The sequence below is a fragment of the Vanacampus margaritifer genome, chromosome 3 (genome assembly GCF_051991255.1).
Source record: "Vanacampus margaritifer isolate UIUO_Vmar chromosome 3, RoL_Vmar_1.0, whole genome shotgun sequence".
NCBI classification, from domain to species: domain Eukaryota; kingdom Metazoa; phylum Chordata; class Actinopteri; order Syngnathiformes; family Syngnathidae; genus Vanacampus; species Vanacampus margaritifer.
Window position 1 is genome coordinate 20,442,697 of NC_135434.1, and position 23,951 is coordinate 20,466,647.

The 23,951-nt window shown below is 38.5% G+C and overlaps 4 protein-coding genes across 4 annotated transcripts; 2 read left to right on the forward strand and 2 right to left on the reverse strand.

The window, feature by feature from the left end:
* Positions 1 to 2,151: 2,151 nt before the first annotated feature.
* Positions 2,152 to 11,355, forward strand: hnf1a (HNF1 homeobox a). Its single transcript, XM_077560866.1, has 10 exons — positions 2,152 to 4,241; positions 5,841 to 6,040; positions 6,140 to 6,320; positions 6,673 to 6,875; positions 8,257 to 8,399; positions 8,487 to 8,628; positions 8,706 to 8,888; positions 8,962 to 9,074; positions 10,359 to 10,443; positions 10,901 to 11,355. The coding sequence occupies exons 1-10, from the start codon at positions 3,961 to 3,963 to the stop codon at positions 11,029 to 11,031; spliced, it is 1,662 nt and encodes a 553-aa protein (XP_077416992.1). The 5' UTR covers positions 2,152 to 3,960; the 3' UTR covers positions 11,032 to 11,355.
* c3h12orf43 (chromosome 3 C12orf43 homolog) lies at positions 11,249 to 15,618 on the reverse strand. The gene is made up of 6 exons (XM_077560872.1): positions 15,474 to 15,618; positions 15,248 to 15,275; positions 14,913 to 15,011; positions 14,757 to 14,824; positions 14,589 to 14,676; positions 11,249 to 11,756 (listed from the first exon to the last, which is right to left on the reverse strand). The coding sequence occupies exons 1-6, from the start codon at positions 15,592 to 15,594 to the stop codon at positions 11,423 to 11,425; spliced, it is 738 nt and encodes a 245-aa protein (XP_077416998.1). The 5' UTR covers positions 15,595 to 15,618; the 3' UTR covers positions 11,249 to 11,422.
* A 1,961-nt stretch (positions 15,619 to 17,579) lies between these two features.
* Positions 17,580 to 21,283, reverse strand: unc119b (unc-119 lipid binding chaperone B). Its single transcript, XM_077562471.1, has 5 exons — positions 20,928 to 21,283; positions 20,144 to 20,257; positions 18,671 to 18,779; positions 18,380 to 18,552; positions 17,580 to 18,278 (listed from the first exon to the last, which is right to left on the reverse strand). The coding sequence occupies exons 1-5, from the start codon at positions 21,160 to 21,162 to the stop codon at positions 18,166 to 18,168; spliced, it is 744 nt and encodes a 247-aa protein (XP_077418597.1). The 5' UTR covers positions 21,163 to 21,283; the 3' UTR covers positions 17,580 to 18,165.
* pop5 (POP5 homolog, ribonuclease P/MRP subunit) lies at positions 21,233 to 23,829 on the forward strand. The gene is made up of 5 exons (XM_077562473.1): positions 21,233 to 21,575; positions 21,654 to 21,793; positions 22,756 to 22,905; positions 23,335 to 23,418; positions 23,627 to 23,829. Exons 1-5 carry the CDS (start codon positions 21,556 to 21,558, stop codon positions 23,728 to 23,730), a joined length of 498 nt encoding a protein of 165 aa, XP_077418599.1. The 5' UTR covers positions 21,233 to 21,555; the 3' UTR covers positions 23,731 to 23,829.
* The last annotated feature ends 122 nt before the right edge of the window (positions 23,830 to 23,951 follow it).

Here is a 23,951-nt window from a genome sequence, read left to right on the forward strand (position 1 = left end):
CCAATTCCTCGATATCACTTGAACAAGTCGCTCATCGATTCATCTTTTAAATCCTTACATTTGACAGTTTCTGCATGCATGCATATCATTCGAGGAAGTAAGAATTCTCCCTTTTAAGGATGCACCACAGGTTCTCAATAGGGTTGAGGTCAGAGAAGGATGCTTGACACAGCATGATTTTAAATGTTTAAATGACTTAAATGTTTAACGTAGAGATGGAACACAGTGTAAATACAGTCGATATAAAAGCATCCAATCTCATGTTAAATGTCATTTGAAGTTCCTTTGATTAACCCCTGATAAAGCTCAGATGTTCTAGTAGGATTTTACTGACGTTATTAATTTGTTTTCTAGCAGAAATGAAGGCTTTGTGCTAATTTCGCTAACACTGACAAGCATGATGTACGTGTATCTTTTTGCAAAATGTAGTCAAGCTTAGATATTTTTCTTTGTAAGAAAATCTTTCTGTCTTGTAGCCCCACCCCATAACGCAGACATAATTATGAATATGATGGGAGTTTGTCGTCATATGTACTAAAAGCCAATACTTGCCAGAAATATATTACATTTACAGTATATAGTGTATCCTTTAATCACAAGAGTCTAAACTTAGGGCTTGATAGGCCCACAGTTCACAAAAATCATCGACATCATGGTCTCATCAGTTTTTAAGGGATGTTCAGTTCTTGGTAATGTAACACATCTCACCAATGTCAGTTCGAAAATGGATGGACAGATTAACTTTGTCATGACATTTGCGTCAGACTGACATTTTAATATAGTATTTAGTTACTTAAACCGAAATGAGAGAAGCAAAAATATCGCTCTGCCTCTCTGACATTGCCAATCAAATCTGACACAAAGACAAAACTCCTGTCACATTTTGTACTGTATCTAATTAGATTGTAAAGTTGCACTATATGTATCAAGTTATAAACAACGATTGTAAACTGACCTGAAGGAAAAACGTGTTCCAATGTTCACTTCCACTTGCTTTCAGTTGGGGTGAATTAGCTTTTACTGTGAAGGCACACCGTGTAAACTTCCAACCGTCTGCTCGTGGATCTTGACAAACTTTACTATGTTTTGATTTCAACCGCAGTTTTACTGTTACAGTTGGTAACAGTTTCACGTGTAAACTATGTTATGATCATGAAGTCTATGGTTAAACTTGTGATTCCAGAATTTGACTAAACAGAGTCGAAATACTACACACACATTTTTTTTCAAGTTGCTTGTAAGGAAATTAAATTGGGCATAAAACATTACTATAACTAGCATTGTTCAAAGGAGATCTATATATATGTGTGTGTTTATGTAGACACATACATGAACATCTTAGCCAAACATGGCGCTGTTTTTATATTTTAAATAAATAAATAAATCGATAGTCCTTTAGTGGTGTTGACAGTTCAGACTCGCTTCGGAGGTATTTCTCCGAATCCCACGGCAGTTCAGTTTAAGTGCATCAATAGGCTGCTTTTTAAGGATACTTCTGGGAAGCAAGCATTTCAAGGTTTTTGTCAGCTTCAATTGCTACGTTTTAAAACTCCCACCTAATGCTGCCAACCAGCTGATACAGTGTTCTCTAAACAGGAGGCCTGTGTGCTGTGCTCATTCACTGCTGGACTTTAAGTATTTAATTAGTGCCAAAGCCAGCTCCAGCTAATCTTCTCAACACTGCTTCAACATGTGACCTGGTAACCAATGTTAAGACCAATCAATAGCCCAAGTAACTCACACAAAGACAATGGCAGCTTTGACTTGCTGGGTGTAAGGTGCAAGCAGTTGTGTATATATATATATATATATATATATATATATATATTTTTTAAACTGCCTTTTGAGGCCATTTGCATATAGCTAAGTGTGAGTGTAGATGGACTCTATGTCTTCGTTTTTCACAGTCATAAAGTGTATAGTTAAGGATGTGAAAGCAGAGAATTTGTTTTATGGTCTTGCTATAGTGCACAGTGTCCACTCTGCTAACTTGCCTGCCCTTCACAGCAAATGAAGCTCTAGAAGTGGGACAAGGGCCATTTGGACATGAATGAAGGGGTGGTTGAATTTCTGCATGCATGATCAATGGGGTTGAATAGTGGTGTGGGGGTAGGGTAGGGTGGGAGGGAGTTAGCCTAGGAGGATGTAGAGACAGAGAGCTTGTCGCGAGTACACAGAAGCAGCCCGTAAAGTCTCACTAATGAGAGATGGACAGTGTGGATTGCATCTCATTACCAATCAGTACCGCTTTCGGCTCTCTGGGGAAGGAAAAAGCGGGCCCATACATGTGTGCTGCGTGTGGCCAATCTTGATCAACCCAACTTGCGCACTGGAGAATTCGTCACAGCAGTGCCTGAAATGTCGGTTATGCGCACACACTGCCCTCTGTCCGCTTTGGTGAGGAGTTTCCTCTGTAAAGTGACAATGGGGCTTAATTACAGGTCAGTGGCAAGCCTCGGAAAGATAGAGAGAGCTCTGTTACCCATCCACATACAGTATAATGCCATTTTCCCAAGGGTGGGGTGGGGTAACAGGAGCTTCACACAAAAAAGGTGCTGATGGGCTGAACCTGAGGATGGTATAAGGTGATCGAGGCAGAGAAAGTGAGTGTTTCACGCTGAGAGAACAAGAAAGATTTGTTAACTCTCAAAGGCATTCTCTCCTTCCATTTGCCCTCTTTTTTATTCCACGCTGCTTCTGACTTTTACACTTTCTCTGGCAGACTGACGAGCCAAGAGGTGATGAAATCTTGAGTTTGCAAATCACGGCATCGTAAGATTTGGCGAGAAAGTGGGAAAGTACAACAAGAGGCATCGTATTACCAAGCAACTCACGAAAACAAGTTGGAGGTGTGACCTATTGTTATGATTGTTTTAGAAAATAAAAAGATGAGAGTTCAGAGAATCAATGGCATTAGCGTTGGAAAATATATTACATTGAGTACAAGTGCACGAAAAAAATGTAAGTAGTCAAAAATAAGTAAATGGATGTCAAATTGTCACAAAATTCAGAATTAGAGCATGAAGAAGAAAATTATTGGCAAAAGCAATGGTACTATTTCAGACGCTACGTGCTCTTACAAACCCGGGCAAATCCGCTGCTACAGTATTTTTTAAATATTTATATTTCAATTTGAATACCAATAAAAATAAAATAAAATATTCCTCACGTTTTCTTTAAAGAGTGCTACACATCTTACAAATTCTGCCAGGTATAGGCCTAGTAACCTCTATATCATGTGAAATTGAAAACGTACATGGCATGCAGAAATACTCAATACGCATGAATGGCTCAATAAGGCCCCCTAGTGGCGACTGGGACGGGTCAAATCAAATCTGCTTTCTCAAATGTTTTAAAACGCATCATGTAAACATTTTTTTTCCCGCAACCATCATAATGTTGAATATTCATAGCTAAAAGAAAAATGGCATAATGGCCCAGGTGTGTTACACAATTTGGTCTTTATTGTAAAAAAAATAAAATAATTAAAAAATACATTGCAAGGATGGATTGAGATTCATTGTTATATCACTTTATTGCATTGGGGGGTGTTGCTTCCTCTGTAATTTTGCTGGAGACTGTATCATTGTTGCTTTCCCCCCCTTTGAACTAATTGTTTGTTAAAATGCACTTTGGTCACCATTGGGGAATGAGGGTGAGGGGACAAAGTTCAAGGCAGGGGGAGAGGCGGTGAAGAGGAAGAAGGTTCAAAAAAAAGAAAATTGACCTTTGAAAGCTAAACAGCAGGTGGAGAGCTAAAACCAGGCAGCTCAGGATTAATCGAGAGGAAAGTAAACATAAAGAAATAGAAAATATCGGGGTTTTTTTCTTAACCTGAAGAGGGATTATAAATGTGATGGCAACTAGCTTTGTCCATCTGTCCAAATCTGTGAGTGTGTAACCGGCACATGAGAGCAGAGAGTTTGTTTGCAAAGCGGGAGCAGGTAAGGCATCAGAGTAATGGAGGGTGAGGAAAGGGCGAGGTCGAGCCGTCTGACGGCCCTTCAGGAACAGCTGGTCTGGGCCCTGCTGGAGTCGGGCCTGTCCCGGGATGTCTTGATCCACGCGATGGGGGAACTGGAGCGAGAAAGAGCCAACGGAACAGACAAGGCAGAGAGGGGGGACGGGGAGAGCTCCGAAGAGGGAGAAATGGATTACCCACCACCGATATTCAGAGATATTGAGAAGCTTCCTCCCGAGGAGGCGGCCAAGCTGAAGTCTGAAGTGGAACGGCTCCTGCAGTAAGTAGATCCCACCGCACATGTGTTTCCTCTCAATGAGTAGAATAAGAAAATATCTTGAAAATGTGGTGACCACCACCTTGACGTCACACTTGTTCCCCCTCTTTTTTTTCCCTGAGATCATAACCTGCAAATGTTCATTGTGGGACACCTCCCAAGCTTTGTTCCCCTCTCTTCCCAAATGCTCCCTCCTTCTCCTGCTCGTCTGTCTCACTCTGGCGTCGGAAGCCAATTTAAAGAGGGTTCCTCCTTTGCTAGTTACTAATTACCCACTCCCATCATTATTCTGTGGCCAATTCTTAATAAATAAGCTACAAGCATATATAGGTGAAGATTAATGGAGAAGGGCTGGTCCAGAGTCAATGTTTGCAAAGCGACACGTGAGCTAGCTCCACATTTGAATAAGCGATTTCTAATATGGTATCTGCTTGAAATAATGCATTTTTCAATCATTTGAAAGTCAATTGTTGACAATAAAATTATACTCTATAAAGGACAGATGCCATTATTAAACCACTGATATATGAGTTGGTGTTACTTTTACATAAAAAAAAAAAATATATATTACAGACTTAATTTTAGAAACTTTAAAATAAGGTTTTTTCCATGCTCAGTATGTTTGACCATTTTTGTCGCTGCAGCAGTTGGACTTTGCTCCTGTGTGCTTTCTCTTATCGCTCTCTGTCAATAATGCCCCGAGACGCTTCTTTCCAAATGATCACGTCTGACAGCTGTTGCAAGATCTCACTTTAGGTCTACAGTATAGATACCAAGTTATTCTTATAAAATAAAACCATATTCAACAATATTTCGGATTGGAGTATAGGACGTACTTTAGCACATGAAAGGTGAATCAAGTGAAATCTCAGCTACATTCACAAGTCAATTGTAATTCTCTCTTAAAATCCTCAGTATATCTCGCAAAAGTAAATATTTGTGTCATTGAACATGTCAGTGCAGTGTTCGGTCAAAATGCTTAGTCATGTTATATAACAGTGTACTTAATTGACTTTTCCTTTATTAGCAATTTTTCCTCTATTAGGGATGGGTGATTATCAATATGATGTATTGGTATCGGACAGATTCCTGGCCTTTCTTTAAGGTATCAGTACTCGTGACAAACAGGAACTAGAAATGAGAAATTAGAAGAACAGAAAATTGCCATTAATTTCACACAATTTTAAGGAAGATGCTATATAGGGGTATACAGGTCTTTATTTAAAATGATCTGTCATTGTTTTTAATTAGTTTTCTCATAAATATTAGTGGTATCAATACTTGATATCGGTAACTACTCAAGAGTTGAGTACTGTCGATCTGGAAAAAAAAGTGGGTATTTAACAGCCCTATCTTACATACTTGATCAACATTCTAAATGCAAACAGTATGATGAACATTTTAAAAGTATCGTTCTGGGTTCAAATTTGAGCCCTTTCTGTGTGGAGTGTGCTTGCGTGGGCAAAACCTTATGCAGGTTAATCAAGGTCTTAATTGCCCATACTGTCACCCAAAGTCAACCGGGCAAAGTTCCAATTCATCCTTGAACCCGAACAGGATGAGCTAAACGAATGGTCTGTTGTGTATGTCTGCTTCCAACAGGGAAGACTCGTGGCATGTTGCAAAAATGGTGAAAAGCTACATGCAGCAACACAATCTCCCTCAGAGAGAAGTGGTGGAGTCCACGGGCCTCAATCAATCGCACCTCTCCCAGCATCTCAACAAAGGCACGCCTATGAAGAACCAGAAGAGAGCTGCACTGTACAGCTGGTACGTCAAGAAGCAGTGTGAAATTAGCCAGCGTGAGTACACAAGCAGCTGGAAAGCTGGACAAATGAATTGAAAGGACTATAACATCTCTGTGAGTGGAAATATAAAAGTATGCGACCATTACCTGCTAGAATTCACCAATGCCAAACATGGCCTCATGTCTATGGACGAGCCAGGGGAGGATTCCAGGAGGGGTCGGAGGAACAGATTCAAATGGGGTCCCGCATCTCTGCAGATCCTTTTCCACGCCTACGAACGACAAAAAAACCCCAGCAAGGAGGAGAGAGAAAGCTTGGTGGAGGAGTGTAACAGGTGGGACACAAAAGTGGTGATTTCATGCATCCTGGATTTACTTGATGATGTCATTTAATCTCTTCTGGGAACAAAAGGGAATATATTCATAAAACTGCAAAATCATTGTATCTCCAAAAAACATTACTTTTCAGGCAAAAAAAGACTATGTTGAGCCTAATTAACATTGCATCTCCAAAGAGAGGAAGCCATTTTCAACACTTAAGATTGATAAATCATTTTTAGAAATGACCAATTGTATTGATTTATGAAAAAGTAGGCCACGATTGACCATATAGGCCTTTAATTAGCTGCAATTTTTATTTATTTTTTAATTATAATTGTTTTAACTTTGTCTTTCTTCCTCCCCCAGGGCAGAGTGTTTGCAGAGAGGGGTGTCCCCGTCACAGCTCGCTGGCCTGGGCTCCAACCTGGTCACTGAAGTCAGAGTGTACAACTGGTTCGCCAACCGCCGAAAAGAGGAGGCCTTCCGGCACAAACTGGCACTTGATGGGCCTTTCACCAGCCACTCGGTTTCTTCTTCCAACCCCAACCTTTCTTCAAGTCCAGAGCTCAGTAATAGTCTTAAATATGAAATATATTTTCATCTTTACTGTAAATTAGTTTTTGTCTTTCTGACCATACTGTATTCAAGTGACTATACCAGGGGTCTACAACCTGCGGGTCTGGAGCCATATGTGGCTCTTCTTTAGTCCTCCTCCTGTGGATCTTTAAAAAAAATATATAGTAGGGAATAATATTTTTTTAATATTTATTTGTTTTGTTTTTTAAGATAAATTATCATTTAAATGAACTGATTAAATTCCTTCATCCATGAATAAAAAAATAAAATAAATCAAAAATCACATCATCCCTAAGAAACCTAGCAACTAGCTCACTATTATATATATATATATATATATATATATATATATATATATATATATATTTCTTAACCGCTTGTCCTCACAAGGGTCGCAGGGGTTGCTGGAGCCTATCCAAGCTGGCTTCGGGCAGTAGGCGGGGTACACCATGAACTGGTTGCCAGCCAATCGCAGGCTGATTAAATAAAAAAAAAAATATATATATATTTAAAAAAAAAAAATATATATATATATATATATATATATATATATATATATATATATATATATTAAAAAAAGTAAGAGTTTAAATTTTAAGTTGTTTGAAAAAGAGAAATGAAAAGAAGATGAAAACATTTTTTTTAATTACCTAAAAATGTCCAAAACATGAGCGTAGAATGTCCAAAAAGGAAGACGTAAAGCAGAAAATTACCATAAAATGTCCATGAAATTGCCAAAAATGTGAGAGAATTGATTAAAAAAGTCAGAAAAGAAAACAAAAAAAAGAAAGGCAGAAAATTACCATAAAATGTCTTTGGAATTGCCCAAAAAGTCGGAAATTAGATTTAAAAAACAAACAAACAGAAAATGTTTAAAAAGTCACTATGAACCATACAAAAAATAAAAGAAATCCCCCAAATTACCGTAAAATGTCCGTAAAATCGCAATAAAAAAAAATGAAAGCAAAAAATGCACAAAAAAGAGTCAAAAATAGCCATGAAATGTCCCAAAATGAAGAAGAGAGGCAGAAAATTACCGTAATGTGTCCATAAAATTGCCAAAAATGTCAGAAATGACAGAAAGGCAGAAAAGTCAAAATGTAGGTAAAATGAAGTGTGAAAAATGACCACTCAAAAAAGAAGAAGAAAATAAATCTCAAAATTAGCTTTTGGGCCATCTATACATTAAACTAACACACTTTTTTGTTCTTTACAATTTTCAAATATTTTGTGGCTCCAGACAGATGTTATTTATTTGGCCTAAAATGGCTCTTTTGACAGTAGAGGTTGCTGACCCCTGGGCTATGCTGTATAGGAAACACATGTGGCACTTGACAAAAGATATTTGATTATTCATTTTCTGTTCCATCCCAGGTGCCAAATATAGCCATCAAATCCAATGCGACACCCTGAACTCAGCCAGAGGTAGTGCAGGCGAAAGTGTGGGTCGTCTTGTGGCCAGTCCTGTCCAGCTGGAGCCAAGCCACACACTCCTTGAGAGCCACCATCCCAAACTGGTGAGGGAGCGTTCAATTCTGTGCCCCCACCCTCGATATCGCTGACTAATTGGGGGCCATCATGATCACGTTGCCGTCTGGTTTTAGGTTTCTAGTGGAGGCCTGCTGCCACCTGTAAGCACTCTGACCTCACTGCACAGTTTGTCCTCCTCCCCTGCATCCTCGCAAGGCCTCATCATGGCTTCACTGCCCAGCGTCATGAGCCTAGGGGAGTCCTCACTTCTCATTGGTAAGTAAATACTACATTTCAAGTTTGGAATTACATTTTCGTTTTTTTGTTTTTTTTCAACATCTGCTCATTCTCAGGTCTAGCTTCAACGCAACCTCAAACGGTACCGGTCATAAACAACATGGGAGGCGGTTTCACGACTCTGCAGCCAATCTCATTCCAGCAGCAGCTTCATGCCCAGCAAGCAATGCCACAGCAGCTCCACAGTCACATGGGTGCCAATCCATTTATGGCTACCATGGCACAGTTGCCAAGTCACAGTAAGGGTGCAGCAATACACACAATTCGGCATCATTTGAGGAAAGTGGCGCTTCATTCTGCTCTTACTTGTAGTGTACAAGACCGAGTCACCTCAGTACCCTTCGTCTAGTCTGCTGTCTCAAGCCATGATCATCGCTGACAGCAGCAGTCTGGGGACACTAACCAGCCTCGCATCTGTCAGACAGGTGACTTCAGGGAAATGTTGTACGCGCCCCACTAGTCTATACACGCCATTTTGGTTAATATTGTGTTTGTGGAATATGAATTCAGCAGCAAAATGCACCATATTTTTATCCATGTGAGGGGCAGCCATTTTGCCACTTGCTGTCAACTGAAAAATGACATCACAGTTGCTCAGGGTTCAGGTAACAACTAATTGTGAGAAAACAGGTGAGCCGTGATTGGTTGTTAAAATCAAATATTGCAAAAAAGTTTGTACGCCCTCATGAGGATTTTTTTGAGATGTGTCAATATAGAGGTGCTGTATCACAAAAGTGTCATGGAAACGCATTTCTGCATGTCATGTGACCCCACCCGGTACTCCCTCCGGAGGGGAGAACAAGTCTTTTTAACCACAAAGCGAGGCCGCCACTTCCTCCACGCAGATAATTTATTATCATTGCATGAGAAAACTTGTAATGTCTGGAAGAATGTTGTTTATTGAACAATTTTTCTGACTTTTCAAAATTTAGACTTTAAAAAAATAATAATAATAATCTTAGACAATAGACATACTTTCAAATTTCTAAGAAAATGTTCAGGGAGCTCCCAAGGTTATCAGCACATCTTAAAAATTTAATGGAAACTTAAACAAGTAAATACCATAGATGTCTAGTTTTCTACAGTAACTAGTTTTTGCCCCTAAAGTTAAAAATACCTGAAAACGTTCACATTTCTCTGTTTTAATGTGTTCACAGTGTCAGCAGCATCTCTCTTTATAAAGTTAACTGAAAATGTAAATAAATAGTTCCCTGAGGCTAAAATGGTTTTAGCTTTACACCTTTTATCGACCATCAGATTTTTAGAAAAGGCTGATACCGATATTCATCAAAATGCCCAATATCAATGGTGATAATTGGCCAGGCCAGGTCAATAATCTGTCCATCCCTAAATCAAACCTCAAGGTAAGAACATTTCATGAGCTCTTACGAGAATTACAAGATCTCGCAAGACGGGATGTTACGAGATTAAAACCTCAGAACCTCAAAACTCTTCAATGGAAACACTTACAAGTCGAAATTGTACTTTATTGAAATATCGCTTTTATTTAGCAAAATGGCTGCCCCCTGAGATGGATAAAAAAAGAAGTGGATTTTACTGCATAATTGACATTCCATAAACACAATATTAATCAGAATTCAGTGTTTAGACAAGTGGGACTGCATACAACCAACAAAATGTACACAAATCCACACAACATAAATGATCCCTGTATAATGGAATATCGGCAATATTTTCTTTTTGGATAGATTCTAACGGCAGACCCCGAGGAGCAAACAGATCCTTCCCTGCAAGAAAATTCTCTACACCTGCAAGCTCACACACCTGTACCAGGTATGCAGCAGTGAATGCAGGTTGGATAGTGGCCTTTAAAGCTACTGAACGTAGAATATTCCATTTCGAATCGCTACTGCCACCTGCTGACGAAAAATGAAACTGCACACACCGTTCTTCACATACACACCACGCACATTACGTCATATCCGCAGACAGGGCGCGGGGAATTTTAACCCGAATCAAGTCTGAAAACTATTGGCCAGAGACTTGCAGGAGTACCCATTGTGAACAGCTAAGGTGTTAATCTACTAATTAGATGGCATTTCACTCATAAATGGTCAAATAAAAAGCTTATTGTAAAGTTATTTTTGGGGAAAAAAGTTCCATATTGCAACTTTAACTGCAACTGTAGCAGAGGCGTACTCATGATTAACTATGACAACTTTTCCATTCATCTTCCTTGAATGTATAAAATTGTGGCTCAGCTAAGACAAATGTCATGTTTTGTCAACAGCATCAAGCCAGAGCCCAGAGATGTATCCGACCTCCCAGACAACAGACAGCCACCAGTCGCACCTCCTGTCCCCGTCACCAACAGACATTAGCTCTTACATTCCCACACAAATGGTCTCTCCAGCACAGTAGTGCTGCGCTCCAGCAATGCCTGCCCAACACCAGCGTGACCAAGAAAGGAATGTTGGTTGAGGAAAAGAGCTTTTAAGATACATGGCTGTAACATGAACAAGAAGCAGGGTCGGAGATCATTTTGCTTTTTACACAGAAAAAGAAAATCACCTAATTTTACAACAAAGCGTATTTTATTTAAATACTTTTTTTTTTTATAATATTGAGAAATTGTATGCTCACTTAAAATGTGAACTCAATATTATATGCATCTTATAAACACACTGAACATCTTTTGTGACAAACCATGAGCGAACGTATTAAACGACATGATTTTACATTGCAGACTTTGACTGTAAACAACAAATTTTTTTATGCTTAAACATTGTAGAAAGAAGCATTTCCAGTCCCATCAATCACATTCTGCCACTTTCTTTTTCCGTTTGACTTTGTGTTGTTCCTGCTTTGAACCTGCGTTCTCACCATTGTTATGAGCGCAAGAAGATCCTTCGCAGTCCGCATGCTTGCTTCCTGCATCTTCTGCCCACTCCCTCTTCCTCTTCTTTTTCTTTTTCTTCTTCTTAGCAACAGTTTCCTCCTCTGTCTCAGATGATTTCTTCTTTTTCTTTTCTGAGCGGAGAGGTGCCGATGCCGTTTGGGAGGAAGTGAGTGACGATGAGGGTAAGAGATCTTTCAAAGACACAGCTGCCTCCTTCAGCCTCGTTTCCATCTCACTGTCGCTCTCACTGGACCAAAAAGAGTGGAAATTGTTGCATTAAGGAGCAGAAATCTTATTCAGTCGGTTCCATTCTCTCTCTCACACAACATCTCCACGATAACGACTCTCTCCAGAATTAGGTCCTTCCTCCGCAGATTCATCAAGGACTCTTTCCTCCATTTACTCTTTCTCCAGTCTACTCTAACAAAATTGTTGCAGATGCTCGTTATGGCATCCATGATGTTAAACAGATTAATGTGAGTTCAACAACTATTGAGCTGTAGAGGGACAGTGAATTGACAATGATGGCCTGTTCCTTGGCATCGCTGACTCCCCTTTCCATGTTCCTTCACAGGCTCCCTTTGCATCAATCACACTACTCAAGTATATCGTCAGTTTACATACAGAACCTCCCTCACGTCTATTGTTCTGACATATGGGAAAAAAATTGCATCACATCGCAGTTGTCTAGTAGACTAAAAGGCCTCTTTGGTTTAACCCTTGATCATCTTGTTGAAACTATCTTCAGGGTTGCATACAATTCATTCCAGGATGCTTTGATTTGTTTTGGGCAAATTTTTTTATTTTTTACATAAAAATAATCTGTAGAAGAGTCAAACTGTTGCTATCTTGGGGCACATAACAGAAAGCATAAAAATAATAATGATAATATTCCTAGGATTCATTCGAGTGTGAAAATGATTTATCAACAGTTTAGAATAAGACAGAAGACAAAAACAATAAAACAAAGATGAATTACGACATAATCGTATGAGTTATGTCACTGAGGTTCATTGTAATTCAAATGGTATTTATTTATTTATTTAGAGTAATATGCACGATCAAAAACACTTTTCACTTCTATAACAAGTATCACTGCATATGCGACAGCGTTATCAGTTTTATTTCCTTTTTACTTTCATTCTACAATTTTTAGAGCAGGTTTGTTCATTTTTATTGTTCCTTTTTTTCTCAAAAAGGCTCCATTTTAGTTCAGTTTTTAATTGTTTGAGATTATTATTTTTCTTTTAAATAGTTAACTTAGTTTTATTTCCTTTTTACTTTCGTTCTACAATTTTTAGAGCAGGTTTGTTCATTTTTATCGTTCCTTTTTTTCTCTCAAAAAGGCTCCATTTTAGTTCAGTTTTTAATTGTTTGAGTTTTTTTTTTTTTTAATAGTTCACTTAGTATTGTGTAATAAAGTAAATTGCAATTTAAAAAAATTGTAGCTAGTTTTGTAAACGTAAAATGCAATCTCGGTTTTGTTTTAATATTACTTTGTCAATGAACTTTTTTGCTGTTATTTTGTACGTTTTTGACGTAGGAAAACTGGAGTCTTGCTGCATTGAATTCACCCGGGTTTATCCACTTATGTTCCTCTATTCCTCTATGGTCATGGTGCTTTTTTCTTTCTTTCTATTTATTAGATTTTTTTTGGGGGGGGGGGGGCTATTTGCTGACTTGGTTGTATTTCTTTGTTTTCAGCGCATCCGGTACGGTCGTAGTGTATACGGTGTACAGATGATTTTGCTTCCTGCTTCTCTTGCCTTTAGCAACTTCTTGTTGAGACTGGCCACTTGCATTTGACAAATAACACACATGAAGAGTTAATACCTCTAAATTCACTGACCTGTGTGAGATATGCTAAAATTTCTTGTGATGCGTTTGAGCCCTGAATATTTGTGGGATTTTCGATTACCTAATGGTCTTAACCAGTGTTGGGAATAACAGCGTTTAAACTAACGGCGTTAGGTAACTCCGTTTTTTTCCCCCTTCCATAAACGGACTAATCTAACTAATTATTCTCCCCGTATTTGAAACGCCGTTATCGTTATTGTATGTGAAACGTGTTACAATTCGTTTATTAGTTTCAAGACTCGAAGTAAGCTGCAAGACGTTGTGCAATCGTGTGTTGCTCTGAAATGTCATTAAAGGCACTGCTGTTGTCGGACCTCGTCACAATTAAAGTGTCTTGACAGCTGAAATGTATAGTGACTTTTATTTTGGAGGTGCCGCGGGAAGCGTGTCACGGCATGACGGACGCGTCTTCCTTTTGGACTTAGCTCACCGGGAAGTCAGTCGTGACATTAATCAAAATACCAGTAGAGATTTGCCGGAAAAAAGGCCGCCATCAGGAGCGATTTGTTGACAATTCTGTTCCACCAAGAACCATTAATATCGCGACTCCACAAGCATCAATCGATCAAGAAAAGATACCATTGTTTGGTAAGTCATAGCGACACGCTCGCCTAGTGTAATTATTATTGCATATTTCTCTTATTTCACGAGTGCTAAACACGTGAAAGGTGTTGAAAGAAATATCCAGTCTCGGCAAATCACACTGAAGGAGGCCGATGGAGTTGAGGTCTGTCAGGAGCACCGAACTACCGGTAATTAAAGTGAGAAACGTAACGTTGCGCAGTTGTGAATGATGCAAGCCTGGAGTTGGGCTGTTTTCTGACGTAAATCAATCAATTAACATCTCTTTAAATGTGTAGAATTAAAAACTGAAGATAATCACTTAATTGAAAGTGTACAAAAGTTTTTCAGAAAGTTCATGTGGAAGCTGATGATTTGAGAAAATTGAGTTATGGCAATGAAAGCATTAAGCACTGTATATTTCATAGCATTGGTGGTTTATTTTATATATTATTATTTTAGCCCGAGACTATCATAAAAAATGCCCGTGAAATCCTGGAGGGGCTATCTACAAATTAACTACACACACATATGTGTCACAAATCACCATATATACAGTTTTTTGTTTTATTTTTTTTATTACTTATGCCTTTGCTCCATTGGCAACAAAATATGTTGCTACAAAAGTGTGCCCTTTCAATGACAGTGTAGTTATACAAACCTTGAGCTGGGAATAGGCCTTCGTTTTACAGCAGGAGGGGGATCATCTGCTGGCTGTCCTGGGACTGATGTAGAGAACAAAAGGAAACCTAAAATAAAAATATAACATTTAAACAGATACAAAAAAATAATAGAAAGATTACAAGAATGATTAAGAGAGGCAGCTTACCTTCATCATCTTCACATTTTTCTTGTGTCTTACAGATAGATATGTCAGTCTGGATTTCTGTCAAGCGACTAAGTCAAATATATGTGGATTAGATTTTTATTTTTTTTTTACTGTAGTGATCAGAAGTTAGGAAAAAAAAAAGCATATTTAGGTTACCTGTCAAGAAATTGTCCCAACTTTTTGGCAACATGAGTTTGAAACCCTTGGGTGACCTGGAGCTCGTTGCCATCATGTTCATGGTCAGCAACTACAACACTTTTCCCCAATACAGTAATACAATAGTCAACATCACATATACTCAGACTGCAACAGTAGGTACAGCTGTTGAGTTCCAATACAAGGATTACGTGTTTGTCAATAATCCTTAAATCATGCGTCATTTTGAGTGTCTAGGCTCATTATGTACCGTGACGTTATGATGATTCGGGAAAGCTAGCCATTCGTTAAAATTAATTTACAATTAAGGACAAAGTAGTTTATGATTAACTTACCGTTTTGACTGGTTTGTACTGCCATTTCCTGAAAATTTAGACATTTCCGTTAAAATTAGACGCAAACAATGACGTTAGGTTAATTGTGAATCACAACCAAAACGTTCACATTTTCATCCGTGACAATGTTGCTGAATTCAACTTATACTTTAGTACGTGTAGTCGCATTGGAATTTGTCTAACGCTCATAGTGACATTAGGATGACATTTTAAAAGGCAAAAATACCATTGGTCACACTTTTCCGTGCATCCCAAACAGCTTCTTGACATCGTTTCAGCACTTCGTCGTCGCTGCTACTGGAGTCCCTTGCTGAACCAACCATCTTCTTTACTGCCTTGCCCGCCATGATTAGTTGTAACAACACACGTGCCGAACTGTTTCCTGTTTTCTGCTGGGGATTGTGGGTAACGTAGTTTGTAATCACAAAAAACACCTCTTCTACTGTGCAAATGTTTGCGCATTTATCACTGTAGTGTTATTAACACATATAAGATATACAAGCTCACGAATGTATAATTAATAATTGGACTGAAACAATTATGCTGTTCAATACGTCAAAAAAGAAAGAGAGAAAAGAAATGCAGACGAAAAAATGTATCTGTCACGGTGGCAAGCTCATTACAAATTACATGTAACGATTTTGATACTGGCATCAACAAAAAAATGCAATTGATAGTTTTGACACAATAACGCGAACACGTGTTGTGTTATATAGAATATTGCAGCTGATCTTGGTTATGCCCCTACCCCAAACACTAATGCTATTCAAATTGAAGACCCCGATGAATGTTAATTGCAAAACCACTTCATTATAGCCTACTACTGAGACAGAATCGTACAAATTGAATCTTTTTTCAGCTGTTTTAATATGACTATTGACCAATATATAAAAAACAATCACTATCATGTGAAATATAATTGAAAAATTATTCCCAATTCATCTTCATTACCAGAGCTGTTAACCAGCAATTCAACCACAGACACCGCACAACATCACGTTTTTGTGCATTCAAAAAAACAAAAAAAAACCATCTCCTGTAAAAATCTACAATGCTTTTAGCAGAGCTCATTACTGCTGCACCGGTTTAGATAATGCAGTGAGTTTAGGAAACATATTATTCATTTAAGAGCGCATACAAGAATATTTCCATCATGAGATCGGATGAAAGACAGCCCTCTACAGTCTCGTCACACAATTGGTGACAATTCGCAAGTCTTTTCACAATGAACATTGGGATAAAAGGCACATAAAGTTGCTTCAACAAATGCATAAAAAAAGTTATAATATTTTGCTAATCAAATGAATTCCACAACTGCCATGTGCTTATTAACTTGAAGCATTACTAAACATTTCCAGAGTGGGAGTCAGTATTGACTTACAAATAGACACTGACTTCAAATTAGTGTAGATGAAATTGGAATCACAATTTTTCAAATAGTAAAGAATTAATTTCAACAAATATGACAAGACACTCTCAGGCACAACATGATCAGACTACAACAGTGGTTTATAACCTGGGTTCAAATGTTTTAGATGAATTAATGAGCACACAGCCGCACATACCCCCCCCCCCCCCCCAAAAAAAAAAAAAAAAGAGAGAGCGAGAGCAATGATGATGACATGTCGAATAGGTAAGATTACTGAATTAACAATACTGAGCTCTCTCTCTTCAAAAAAAAACTTGGGTTCAGTGTAGGTCAAGATACACACCCGACTCAAATAATTCATGATGATACACCCCGCTTGGCCATCATTGGCTGCAGGTGATTGCGCTACGTTGCTTGGCCCATCTGTGCTGCAGAAAATTTGGTGCGCTCAGAAGTTGACTTGTGCCTGTTGTGATGGTACGTCATGCCATATCTTTATTACTGTAATCCCGTCATACCATCTATGTTGAGCAAAAAAAATATCAAAGTGGTCGGACGAATATGTACAATATGAATTCACAATCCGATGTTCCACAGAGTTCAATTCTGGGGCCTCTGCTGTTTTAAAGTGCTCTTTACATATAGAGTTGTGTGACAGGAGTCAAGGTCCTAACAGCATGATTTGCAATGCCAAGATGAGCAAGTCTAATCCAGCACAACTAGCTCTCTAGCAAGACTAAAGGGACACTTCACTTCCTTAATTTGCATGGAGATGGAGAATACAGTACAAGAACACAACGGTTTCTGAATTCAAAGTGAAGCAAAAGAGGTTAAATGAAAAGGCTACTCTCCCTGTTCATTTTTTCACTAGTGAACCCTGTACCTTTGTCTTGAATACGAGAAAGAAAAATATATATATTTTAGCATAAAAAGCATTTTTTTTTCCAGGATGAAAATGAGACCTGATGTCAAGAAAACTTTATTTTAATTTAAAGATGGTTATACTAGCATGATATACATTATCCAAGCATGTTATATCAAGCACATCCATCTTAAATATTTCACACAACAGTCCCAGCAATATAAAAATGATATCAATATGAGTGGATGAAAAAGACCTATCACTATCAATACTATACAACTTCTACTCAGTGCTCCTTATTCTTTAAGAGGAGCAATTGTCACTTGAAAAAAAATTGTTTCAGTCAATTTATTGGAAAACTATTTTACAATACCAAATCGAGTTGTAACAGAACCTATATCACTCGAGTTCTGTGATTGTCCCTTTCCAGCAGAGACGCAAACTAAAGGCAAAAAGTGCACAAAAAATGTAACATTATACTTATGTGACAAGCTTTAACAGAATTTTCCTCAACGTCACAAATCCCTGTAAGTTTCTTAACAGATTCATGAAAGCGCCGAATGGCAGATGTGGTTTGATTTTGCTGATGAAGGAAGAATTCATCTGTCTCAGAAAATAAAACTAAATCTAACAAGATTCGTATAAAACAAATTGGGTGAATTACATTTCGTTGTCCTCCTTAAGGCCTTAGTGACCACCATTATAGGCATAGTCTGCCTTGTTGTGCATGATGAGCTTGTTGTCCACAAAGTAGAAACTGTCTGATCTGGTCTCGTAAGGATGCTCCACCATTTGGTGAACTGAAAAAAAAGAGAGAAGAAAATACAGGACAGATGAAGTATGCCCAACAATCAACATTACTTATTATTTAGGCAGGGTAAAAATACAAAACAGGACCTACTGAGGTCATCTGGAAGTTGTGGAAACTCATAAATGTGTTCGCATGTGTTACGGCTGTTGGGAATGCAAAAGCCGAAGTCAAAGTCAAAGTTCTTGAGAAGGCGTCCCTGAAAGTAATGCCTCTCAATCATACGGAAGTTGTTGATAGGACGATCGCCAACGGTGAACTCCACACTGACGTTTGGAAACAGAGAAATAGAGTTCACACGTCAGTTGTGCACAGACTTCTTGCTCGAATACTGGCAACAGTGTTCTCAGTTGTGTGAAACAAAGTTATGGTCCATGCACTTACGTTGCACCTACAGTCTGTAGTTTCAGGAACGCTGGTGTAAACTGATATCGCACAAAGCGTCCAGCACTGACGTCAACATCTCCGCTCCCCTCTTCAGCCTCTACAGGACCTGAAAGACAAAACCAGTTTAGCTGCTAGGAAATCTAATTGTAGAGGTAGCGGTGATCGTCATTTTGCGACAATAGCTGCGCTAAATGAATCATGCAACTATCATCAGAATACAGAAACAAACCAATTCACATTTGTATCTGTTGAATATAAAACTAAATTTAAAAAGAAACGAGTTTATTCAGTGAATGGTTGTATTGCGTTGGTCAAGGAAAATTGAGAAAATTATGAAACTTTGTCATCAGAAGGCATTTATTTGCCAAACACGTCTTGGGAAGAAATTTGCAGTTAAGTATCTCATGTGTAATTTATTATTTGACTTTTGAAAATATTATTCCCCTGCTGTTTCAATGGGTCAGTGCGCAATTTAGGTGAATTGAAATGTAAAAGATGGAAATAATTCTCCACTCTAAATAAATCAATCAAAACAAACAATTGAAATAAGTACACTATTGGTAAAATGAAGGCAGCATCACAATATTTTTACAGTCCTTCAAAAACACAGCATCTAAATACAGTGAAACACCCAAAGTCAAATTCCACATACACAAATTGCTAATTCCACATATAGTTGGGAGTTACAAGTAGAAAATGCCTCCAAATGCATCAAGTCACAAAAACATGGAGGCTGAAACCATCGACATTGGCATATAACATAAGATTCAATGAACATAGTTTCATGTTGTATTGAATGAATACATGTTTTAAGATGATGAGAATTTGACTTGTGAATTTACGGTACAAATTACTTGATTTCAACATTTTCACAATCGGAGGTCACCTATCATCGTGGTTGAGGTTAGTGATGGGGTGGTAAGGTTTGACATTCTCTGCAATGGACACTATGCCTTTATGGACTGCAGTTCTTGACTTTTTTTTAGCCACTTTGCATTGACGCCAGCATCGGCGGAAGAGTTAAGAAACAAAAAAAATTGAAGCAACACTGGCTTCGTTCAAATTGTTGGTGTAGATTGATTTTGGGTTTAACATTGAACACATTGTAGACATTTGACTGTCTACGAGTGTTACTTGAAACATGTCCCGCAAATGTGTCTTAATGTCTTCAGACTAGAGTTGGATGAGGAAGCCATTTTTTTCCCAGCAAAATAATTTTTTATTTTGGGGATATTTATAAATTTTGGACAGTGTCGAAACAAGTGCATGTCTTTTCCGTTATGACTGTAGAGAGACAAGATTGTAATGGATTTGAGTAGTTTGGATCATATATGCACTTGCATCCACAGAGTATGCAGGTCCATTAATAAAACTGCAACAAAAATTCAGCTGTTATCATGGTTTATGATCCACACACAAACACACACACGCACACACAAAACTAAATGCGTTAATTAACACATCATTTACCACTGTTGGGAGGCTTGGCGATCTCAAAAAGTACTGTGCCAGTCTCAAGATCTCTGATCTTGAAACGGGTAAAGTCGATGTTGTAGATATTATCTTCAGGTTTGCAAAGATAGTCTGCAATAAGAAACAAGATATTTGTTCAAATGTTGACATAATGGACAAGTGCAGCAAGTTTCTCCTGTGCTCTCACAACTGTGGCTCCAAGCTCTTTAATGACGCACTCTGATTAAGGAGGGAAGTAACGCCATTGTTGTCTGGTGCAGGAAAAGGCCAAAACAATGAGAGGCATTTAACATTGGCTGCAGCTCCGATGACAGACCCCATGGTTAGAGCCACAGTGTGAGTCAGACTCAGGTAGCCTCATGCGCATAGTTCCTCCAGTGTCTTATAAAACTTATATACAGTGTAAGAGTTCATGCATTGAAATACAGTAGTTACGTTTCACCATCAAAAATGGCACAAAAAATAAAAGTGTGATGCTGAAGGAATTACTACTGGCATCAAACCCCAACAGGCTAACATATTAATTTTACAATCCCACTTGTATGGATATAATTTAGCAGCGCGTGCCACCGCCTACATACACTTCCTACCTAAGAACTTAAAGTTTTGCTCGTTTAACTTTAACATTAATTACAAATATTCCAATTCCCATTCCCATTGTGCACCTGTGAGAAAGCTGACCAACTAGCATACGGATCGGTTAGCAATGCATACACCAGAAACAATAGTGGTGCTGATCTCGAGAGATACATTTAGGCTAGTAAAGCTACCGTTCACGTACCCTCCGTGACAGCACGGAGTCCCAGGACGTGATCCGGAGAAATCTCTCCTCCGAGCGCCCGAAGTTCATCCTCAGTGACCACGGGCCACTTATCCGTTTGACTGCGCCTCGATTTGAGCTTTTTTAACATCCCTCCAACTGCTTTTCGGTCTCTGCGGTTCGACTCCGTGCCAGCGTCTGCGTCCGTGTGTCCCTTCCCGACTGTTGGTGCCGCTTTGTTCCGAGAACCGTGCATATTAGGCACCGTGGCGGCGGTAGGAGGTAAAACAAATAGTTGTGCTTTTTATTTAACAGCGCCTTGGCAAATAGCGGCTGTAATTTCAAGATGGCGTAAAGCGTGTATGGGTGACGGAAAAGTACGACTGCGGTTGGCTAAGAACGATGTGCGTTGTCATGGTTACCAAATAGGTATAAGTGATTTGTTGTCCGGGTCCTCCCGTTTTATTTTAAATGGGTGGCTACTCGTAATTACTTGGTTAAATTAAAACAGCGCTTGAACAATTAACACAAAAGTAGCGCACATTCGTCTTCAGTATCATTAACAACCAGCATGCGGCGCTAACGTGTCTGGCAATTTAGACGTTTTGTTGACGGAAGTTGGCGTTCATAGAAGAAGAAATCAGCAACGATGGTGAGAGTAAAGTCGAGGTAAACTGAGCGCCGTTTCATGGTTTACTTATAACGGTGTTATTGTGAGTTTGTTTCTGAAAGTGTATTTGTTGACAGGTATTTACTCTGTGAGATAAACGTGACGGACAGGAACAAACTCTTCCTCCTGACAGAGAAAGATATCTACCTGGCGGTGAAAGAAGCGGTGGCCCGCATACACGGCGACTATGGGACGGCCATGTGCACGAGATTCAGTGGTATACATACTGTATTTATTCGTATTAGCCAGTTTGTTACATAATGATTTCTATTTAAGCAAGTATCATGAAGGTGAAGGCTAAGCCAAGTTTGGTTTGATAATATTCGTAGAACTTCCAGTGTTTCCCAAACTTTTTAAAGTAAAAACAAAACATGTTTAGCTTAAAATAATAATAATAATAACGCATCAGTTTCCATCAGTCTTTGTAGTTGTGACACCTTCATTTGAATTGCATTGAACCAACAAACAATATTACTTTGGATGAAATAGCTTTTCCTCTGAATTCAAAGATTATCTTAAGTGCTGCTTACTCACAAGGACACATTTTTAAGTTAGTAACAAAAAAAAAGAAAAGGTTTTGACAATTGACAACTGACTTTAACATATTGTCGGATAGGTACATTAGTTTGTTGTCTTATTAATTACCAGTGATGTCGGTAAAGCTTCACGTGACTTTTTCCAAACAAGTAATCAGATTTCAGTTACTCTTCAAATGGCCCCGATAGTTGCTCTGCATAACACATGCGCTGCAATGTACAAAAGTAGCATGCCAAACAAAGTTGCATATTATACCACTTTATAGGGTTTCCCCTGGAGAACTTGCTAAACTTGGTGGTCTGGACAAAATTCAACCTGGTTGGGGGAGGGGGTGTTGACCGACTTGACATCCAGTGTTTACTATTCATCGTTTGTTGCACAAGGCTTGGAATTACTTTTTTTTCTTTGCGAAGCAGTTTTGCAACTCAATGACTTCATTTGAGGAGCAAATTTCGGATTTTGTGGAGCAATCAGTGGCCCAGTATCCGTCTGTGGACCATTGTAGCACCAGTTTTTAAAGCAGAACATAAATGTATATACCGTAATCTATGTTATCACCCAGATGGCAATACTGTACAGTGTACACATCAAAGTACCTTATTTACGTTAGTTTCCATTCTGTAATTTTTCTTTTCTTTTCAGTGAAATACCTGAATGCCCAAACAGGAATGGTATTCTTGCGATTCCCTAAAATGGGCTACAAACTGCTGTGGTCAGCACTACCTTTCATCACCAGCATTGGCACCCGTTACCCGAAAACACCATGTTTTCTGAACTGTCTACACGTAGGAGGTAAGAAAATGATCATCATGTATTACGGTATACATTTAGAATGTTTGTTAAATATATGTTTAACTACAATTTATATTCTTTTTTAGACTTAAAGAATATCGCTGGCGTCGGGCTGAAACCTTGTACCTTTGAAAATAGTCCATTTTCAGGAGACCTCAAAAGCGGCATGTTTGTTCAACCGTTAACATTACATCATAAAAGAGAGCAAGCAATTTTCAAACCCTTTAGATTGGTCAAATATTTCTTTAAAAAAAAAACGTGTGGAGTGTGGACTGACCAACAGAATAGATTTTTGGAATTTTGGGGGGGAATTTACCAAATTATGAGGTTTTGGCCTGATGCCAGCGATATGAAAGGTGACACATTTGATCATACATACATTTTTGACCCATTTGAAGAATCAATTAATTAAATTTATTATTTTCTAAGGAACAATCAGAACTTGTCAGAAGTTTCTGATACGTTACAACAAACAGCAGCTCAATCGAATGCTCCCAAGTTGTAAAAATAAAGGTAAGTCTTATCATTTAAGCCTTGAATAATTGTGTACTTGTTTTAATACATGACATGAGTAACAATGTTTATAATACTAAATATGCTGAATAAATGTATGCGGTGCATTTATGAGTTGTCTATGAACCACTAAAATGTTCTCACACGTACTCGTGCTTTAAGGATTGTCAAAGATAATTGACATTGTGTTTGTTTTGCTGACTTGCAGAAGACGAGAAACGGGTTCGCAAAGCTATCTTGAGTTGCTCCGTAGTGCCGGGAGCATTTGAAAATGAACCTGATGATGCTGATGATGATGATGAAGAAGCGTGACCTCACCATGCGAGACCTCCGCTCCCTGTGTTATATCGAGTTTCATTCATTCTTGCCTGTTCTGTGCATGTTTTGTCAAATAAAATGAAAATTGTTGGATGTTTAAGTTTATTTAATTCTTAGATATCTATTAGATAGTATCCTTTTATTGTTGTTGTAGTAATGTTGAACTACAAATCCAGTGAACCTGGCCAATACACACCAACTAATAAGTACGGCAC

Coding starts and splice junctions, on each gene's coding strand:
- unc119b (XM_077562471.1), bottom strand. CDS start 21,162: ATGCACGGTTCTCGGAACAAAGCGGCACCAACAGTCGGGAAGGGACAC. Junction 18,553..18,670: donor CTACAGACTGTAGGTGCAAC/GTAAGTGCATGG, acceptor TCCAAACGTCAG/TGTGGAGTTCACCGTTGGCG. Junction 18,279..18,379: donor ACAACTTCCAGATGACCTCA/GTAGGTCCTGTT, acceptor CTTTTTTTTCAG/TTCACCAAATGGTGGAGCAT.
- pop5 (XM_077562473.1), top strand. CDS start 21,556: ATGGTGAGAGTAAAGTCGAG. Junction 21,794..22,755: donor CATGTGCACGAGATTCAGTG/GTATACATACTG, acceptor TTTTCTTTTCAG/TGAAATACCTGAATGCCCAA. Junction 22,906..23,334: donor GAACTGTCTACACGTAGGAG/GTAAGAAAATGA, acceptor TTATTTTCTAAG/GAACAATCAGAACTTGTCAG.
- c3h12orf43 (XM_077560872.1), bottom strand. CDS start 15,594: ATGGCGGGCAAGGCAGTAAAGAAGATGGTTGGTTCAGCAAGGGACTCC. Junction 15,012..15,247: donor AGTACAAACCAGTCAAAACG/GTAAGTTAATCA, acceptor ATTGGGGAAAAG/TGTTGTAGTTGCTGACCATG. Junction 14,825..14,912: donor TTGGGACAATTTCTTGACAG/GTAACCTAAATA, acceptor TATTTGACTTAG/TCGCTTGACAGAAATCCAGA.
- hnf1a (XM_077560866.1), top strand. CDS start 3,961: ATGGAGGGTGAGGAAAGGGCGAGGTCGAGCCGTCTGACGGCCCTTCAG. Junction 4,242..5,840: donor GAAGTGGAACGGCTCCTGCA/GTAAGTAGATCC, acceptor TGCTTCCAACAG/GGAAGACTCGTGGCATGTTG. Junction 9,075..10,358: donor GCCTCGCATCTGTCAGACAG/GTGACTTCAGGG, acceptor CTTTTTGGATAG/ATTCTAACGGCAGACCCCGA.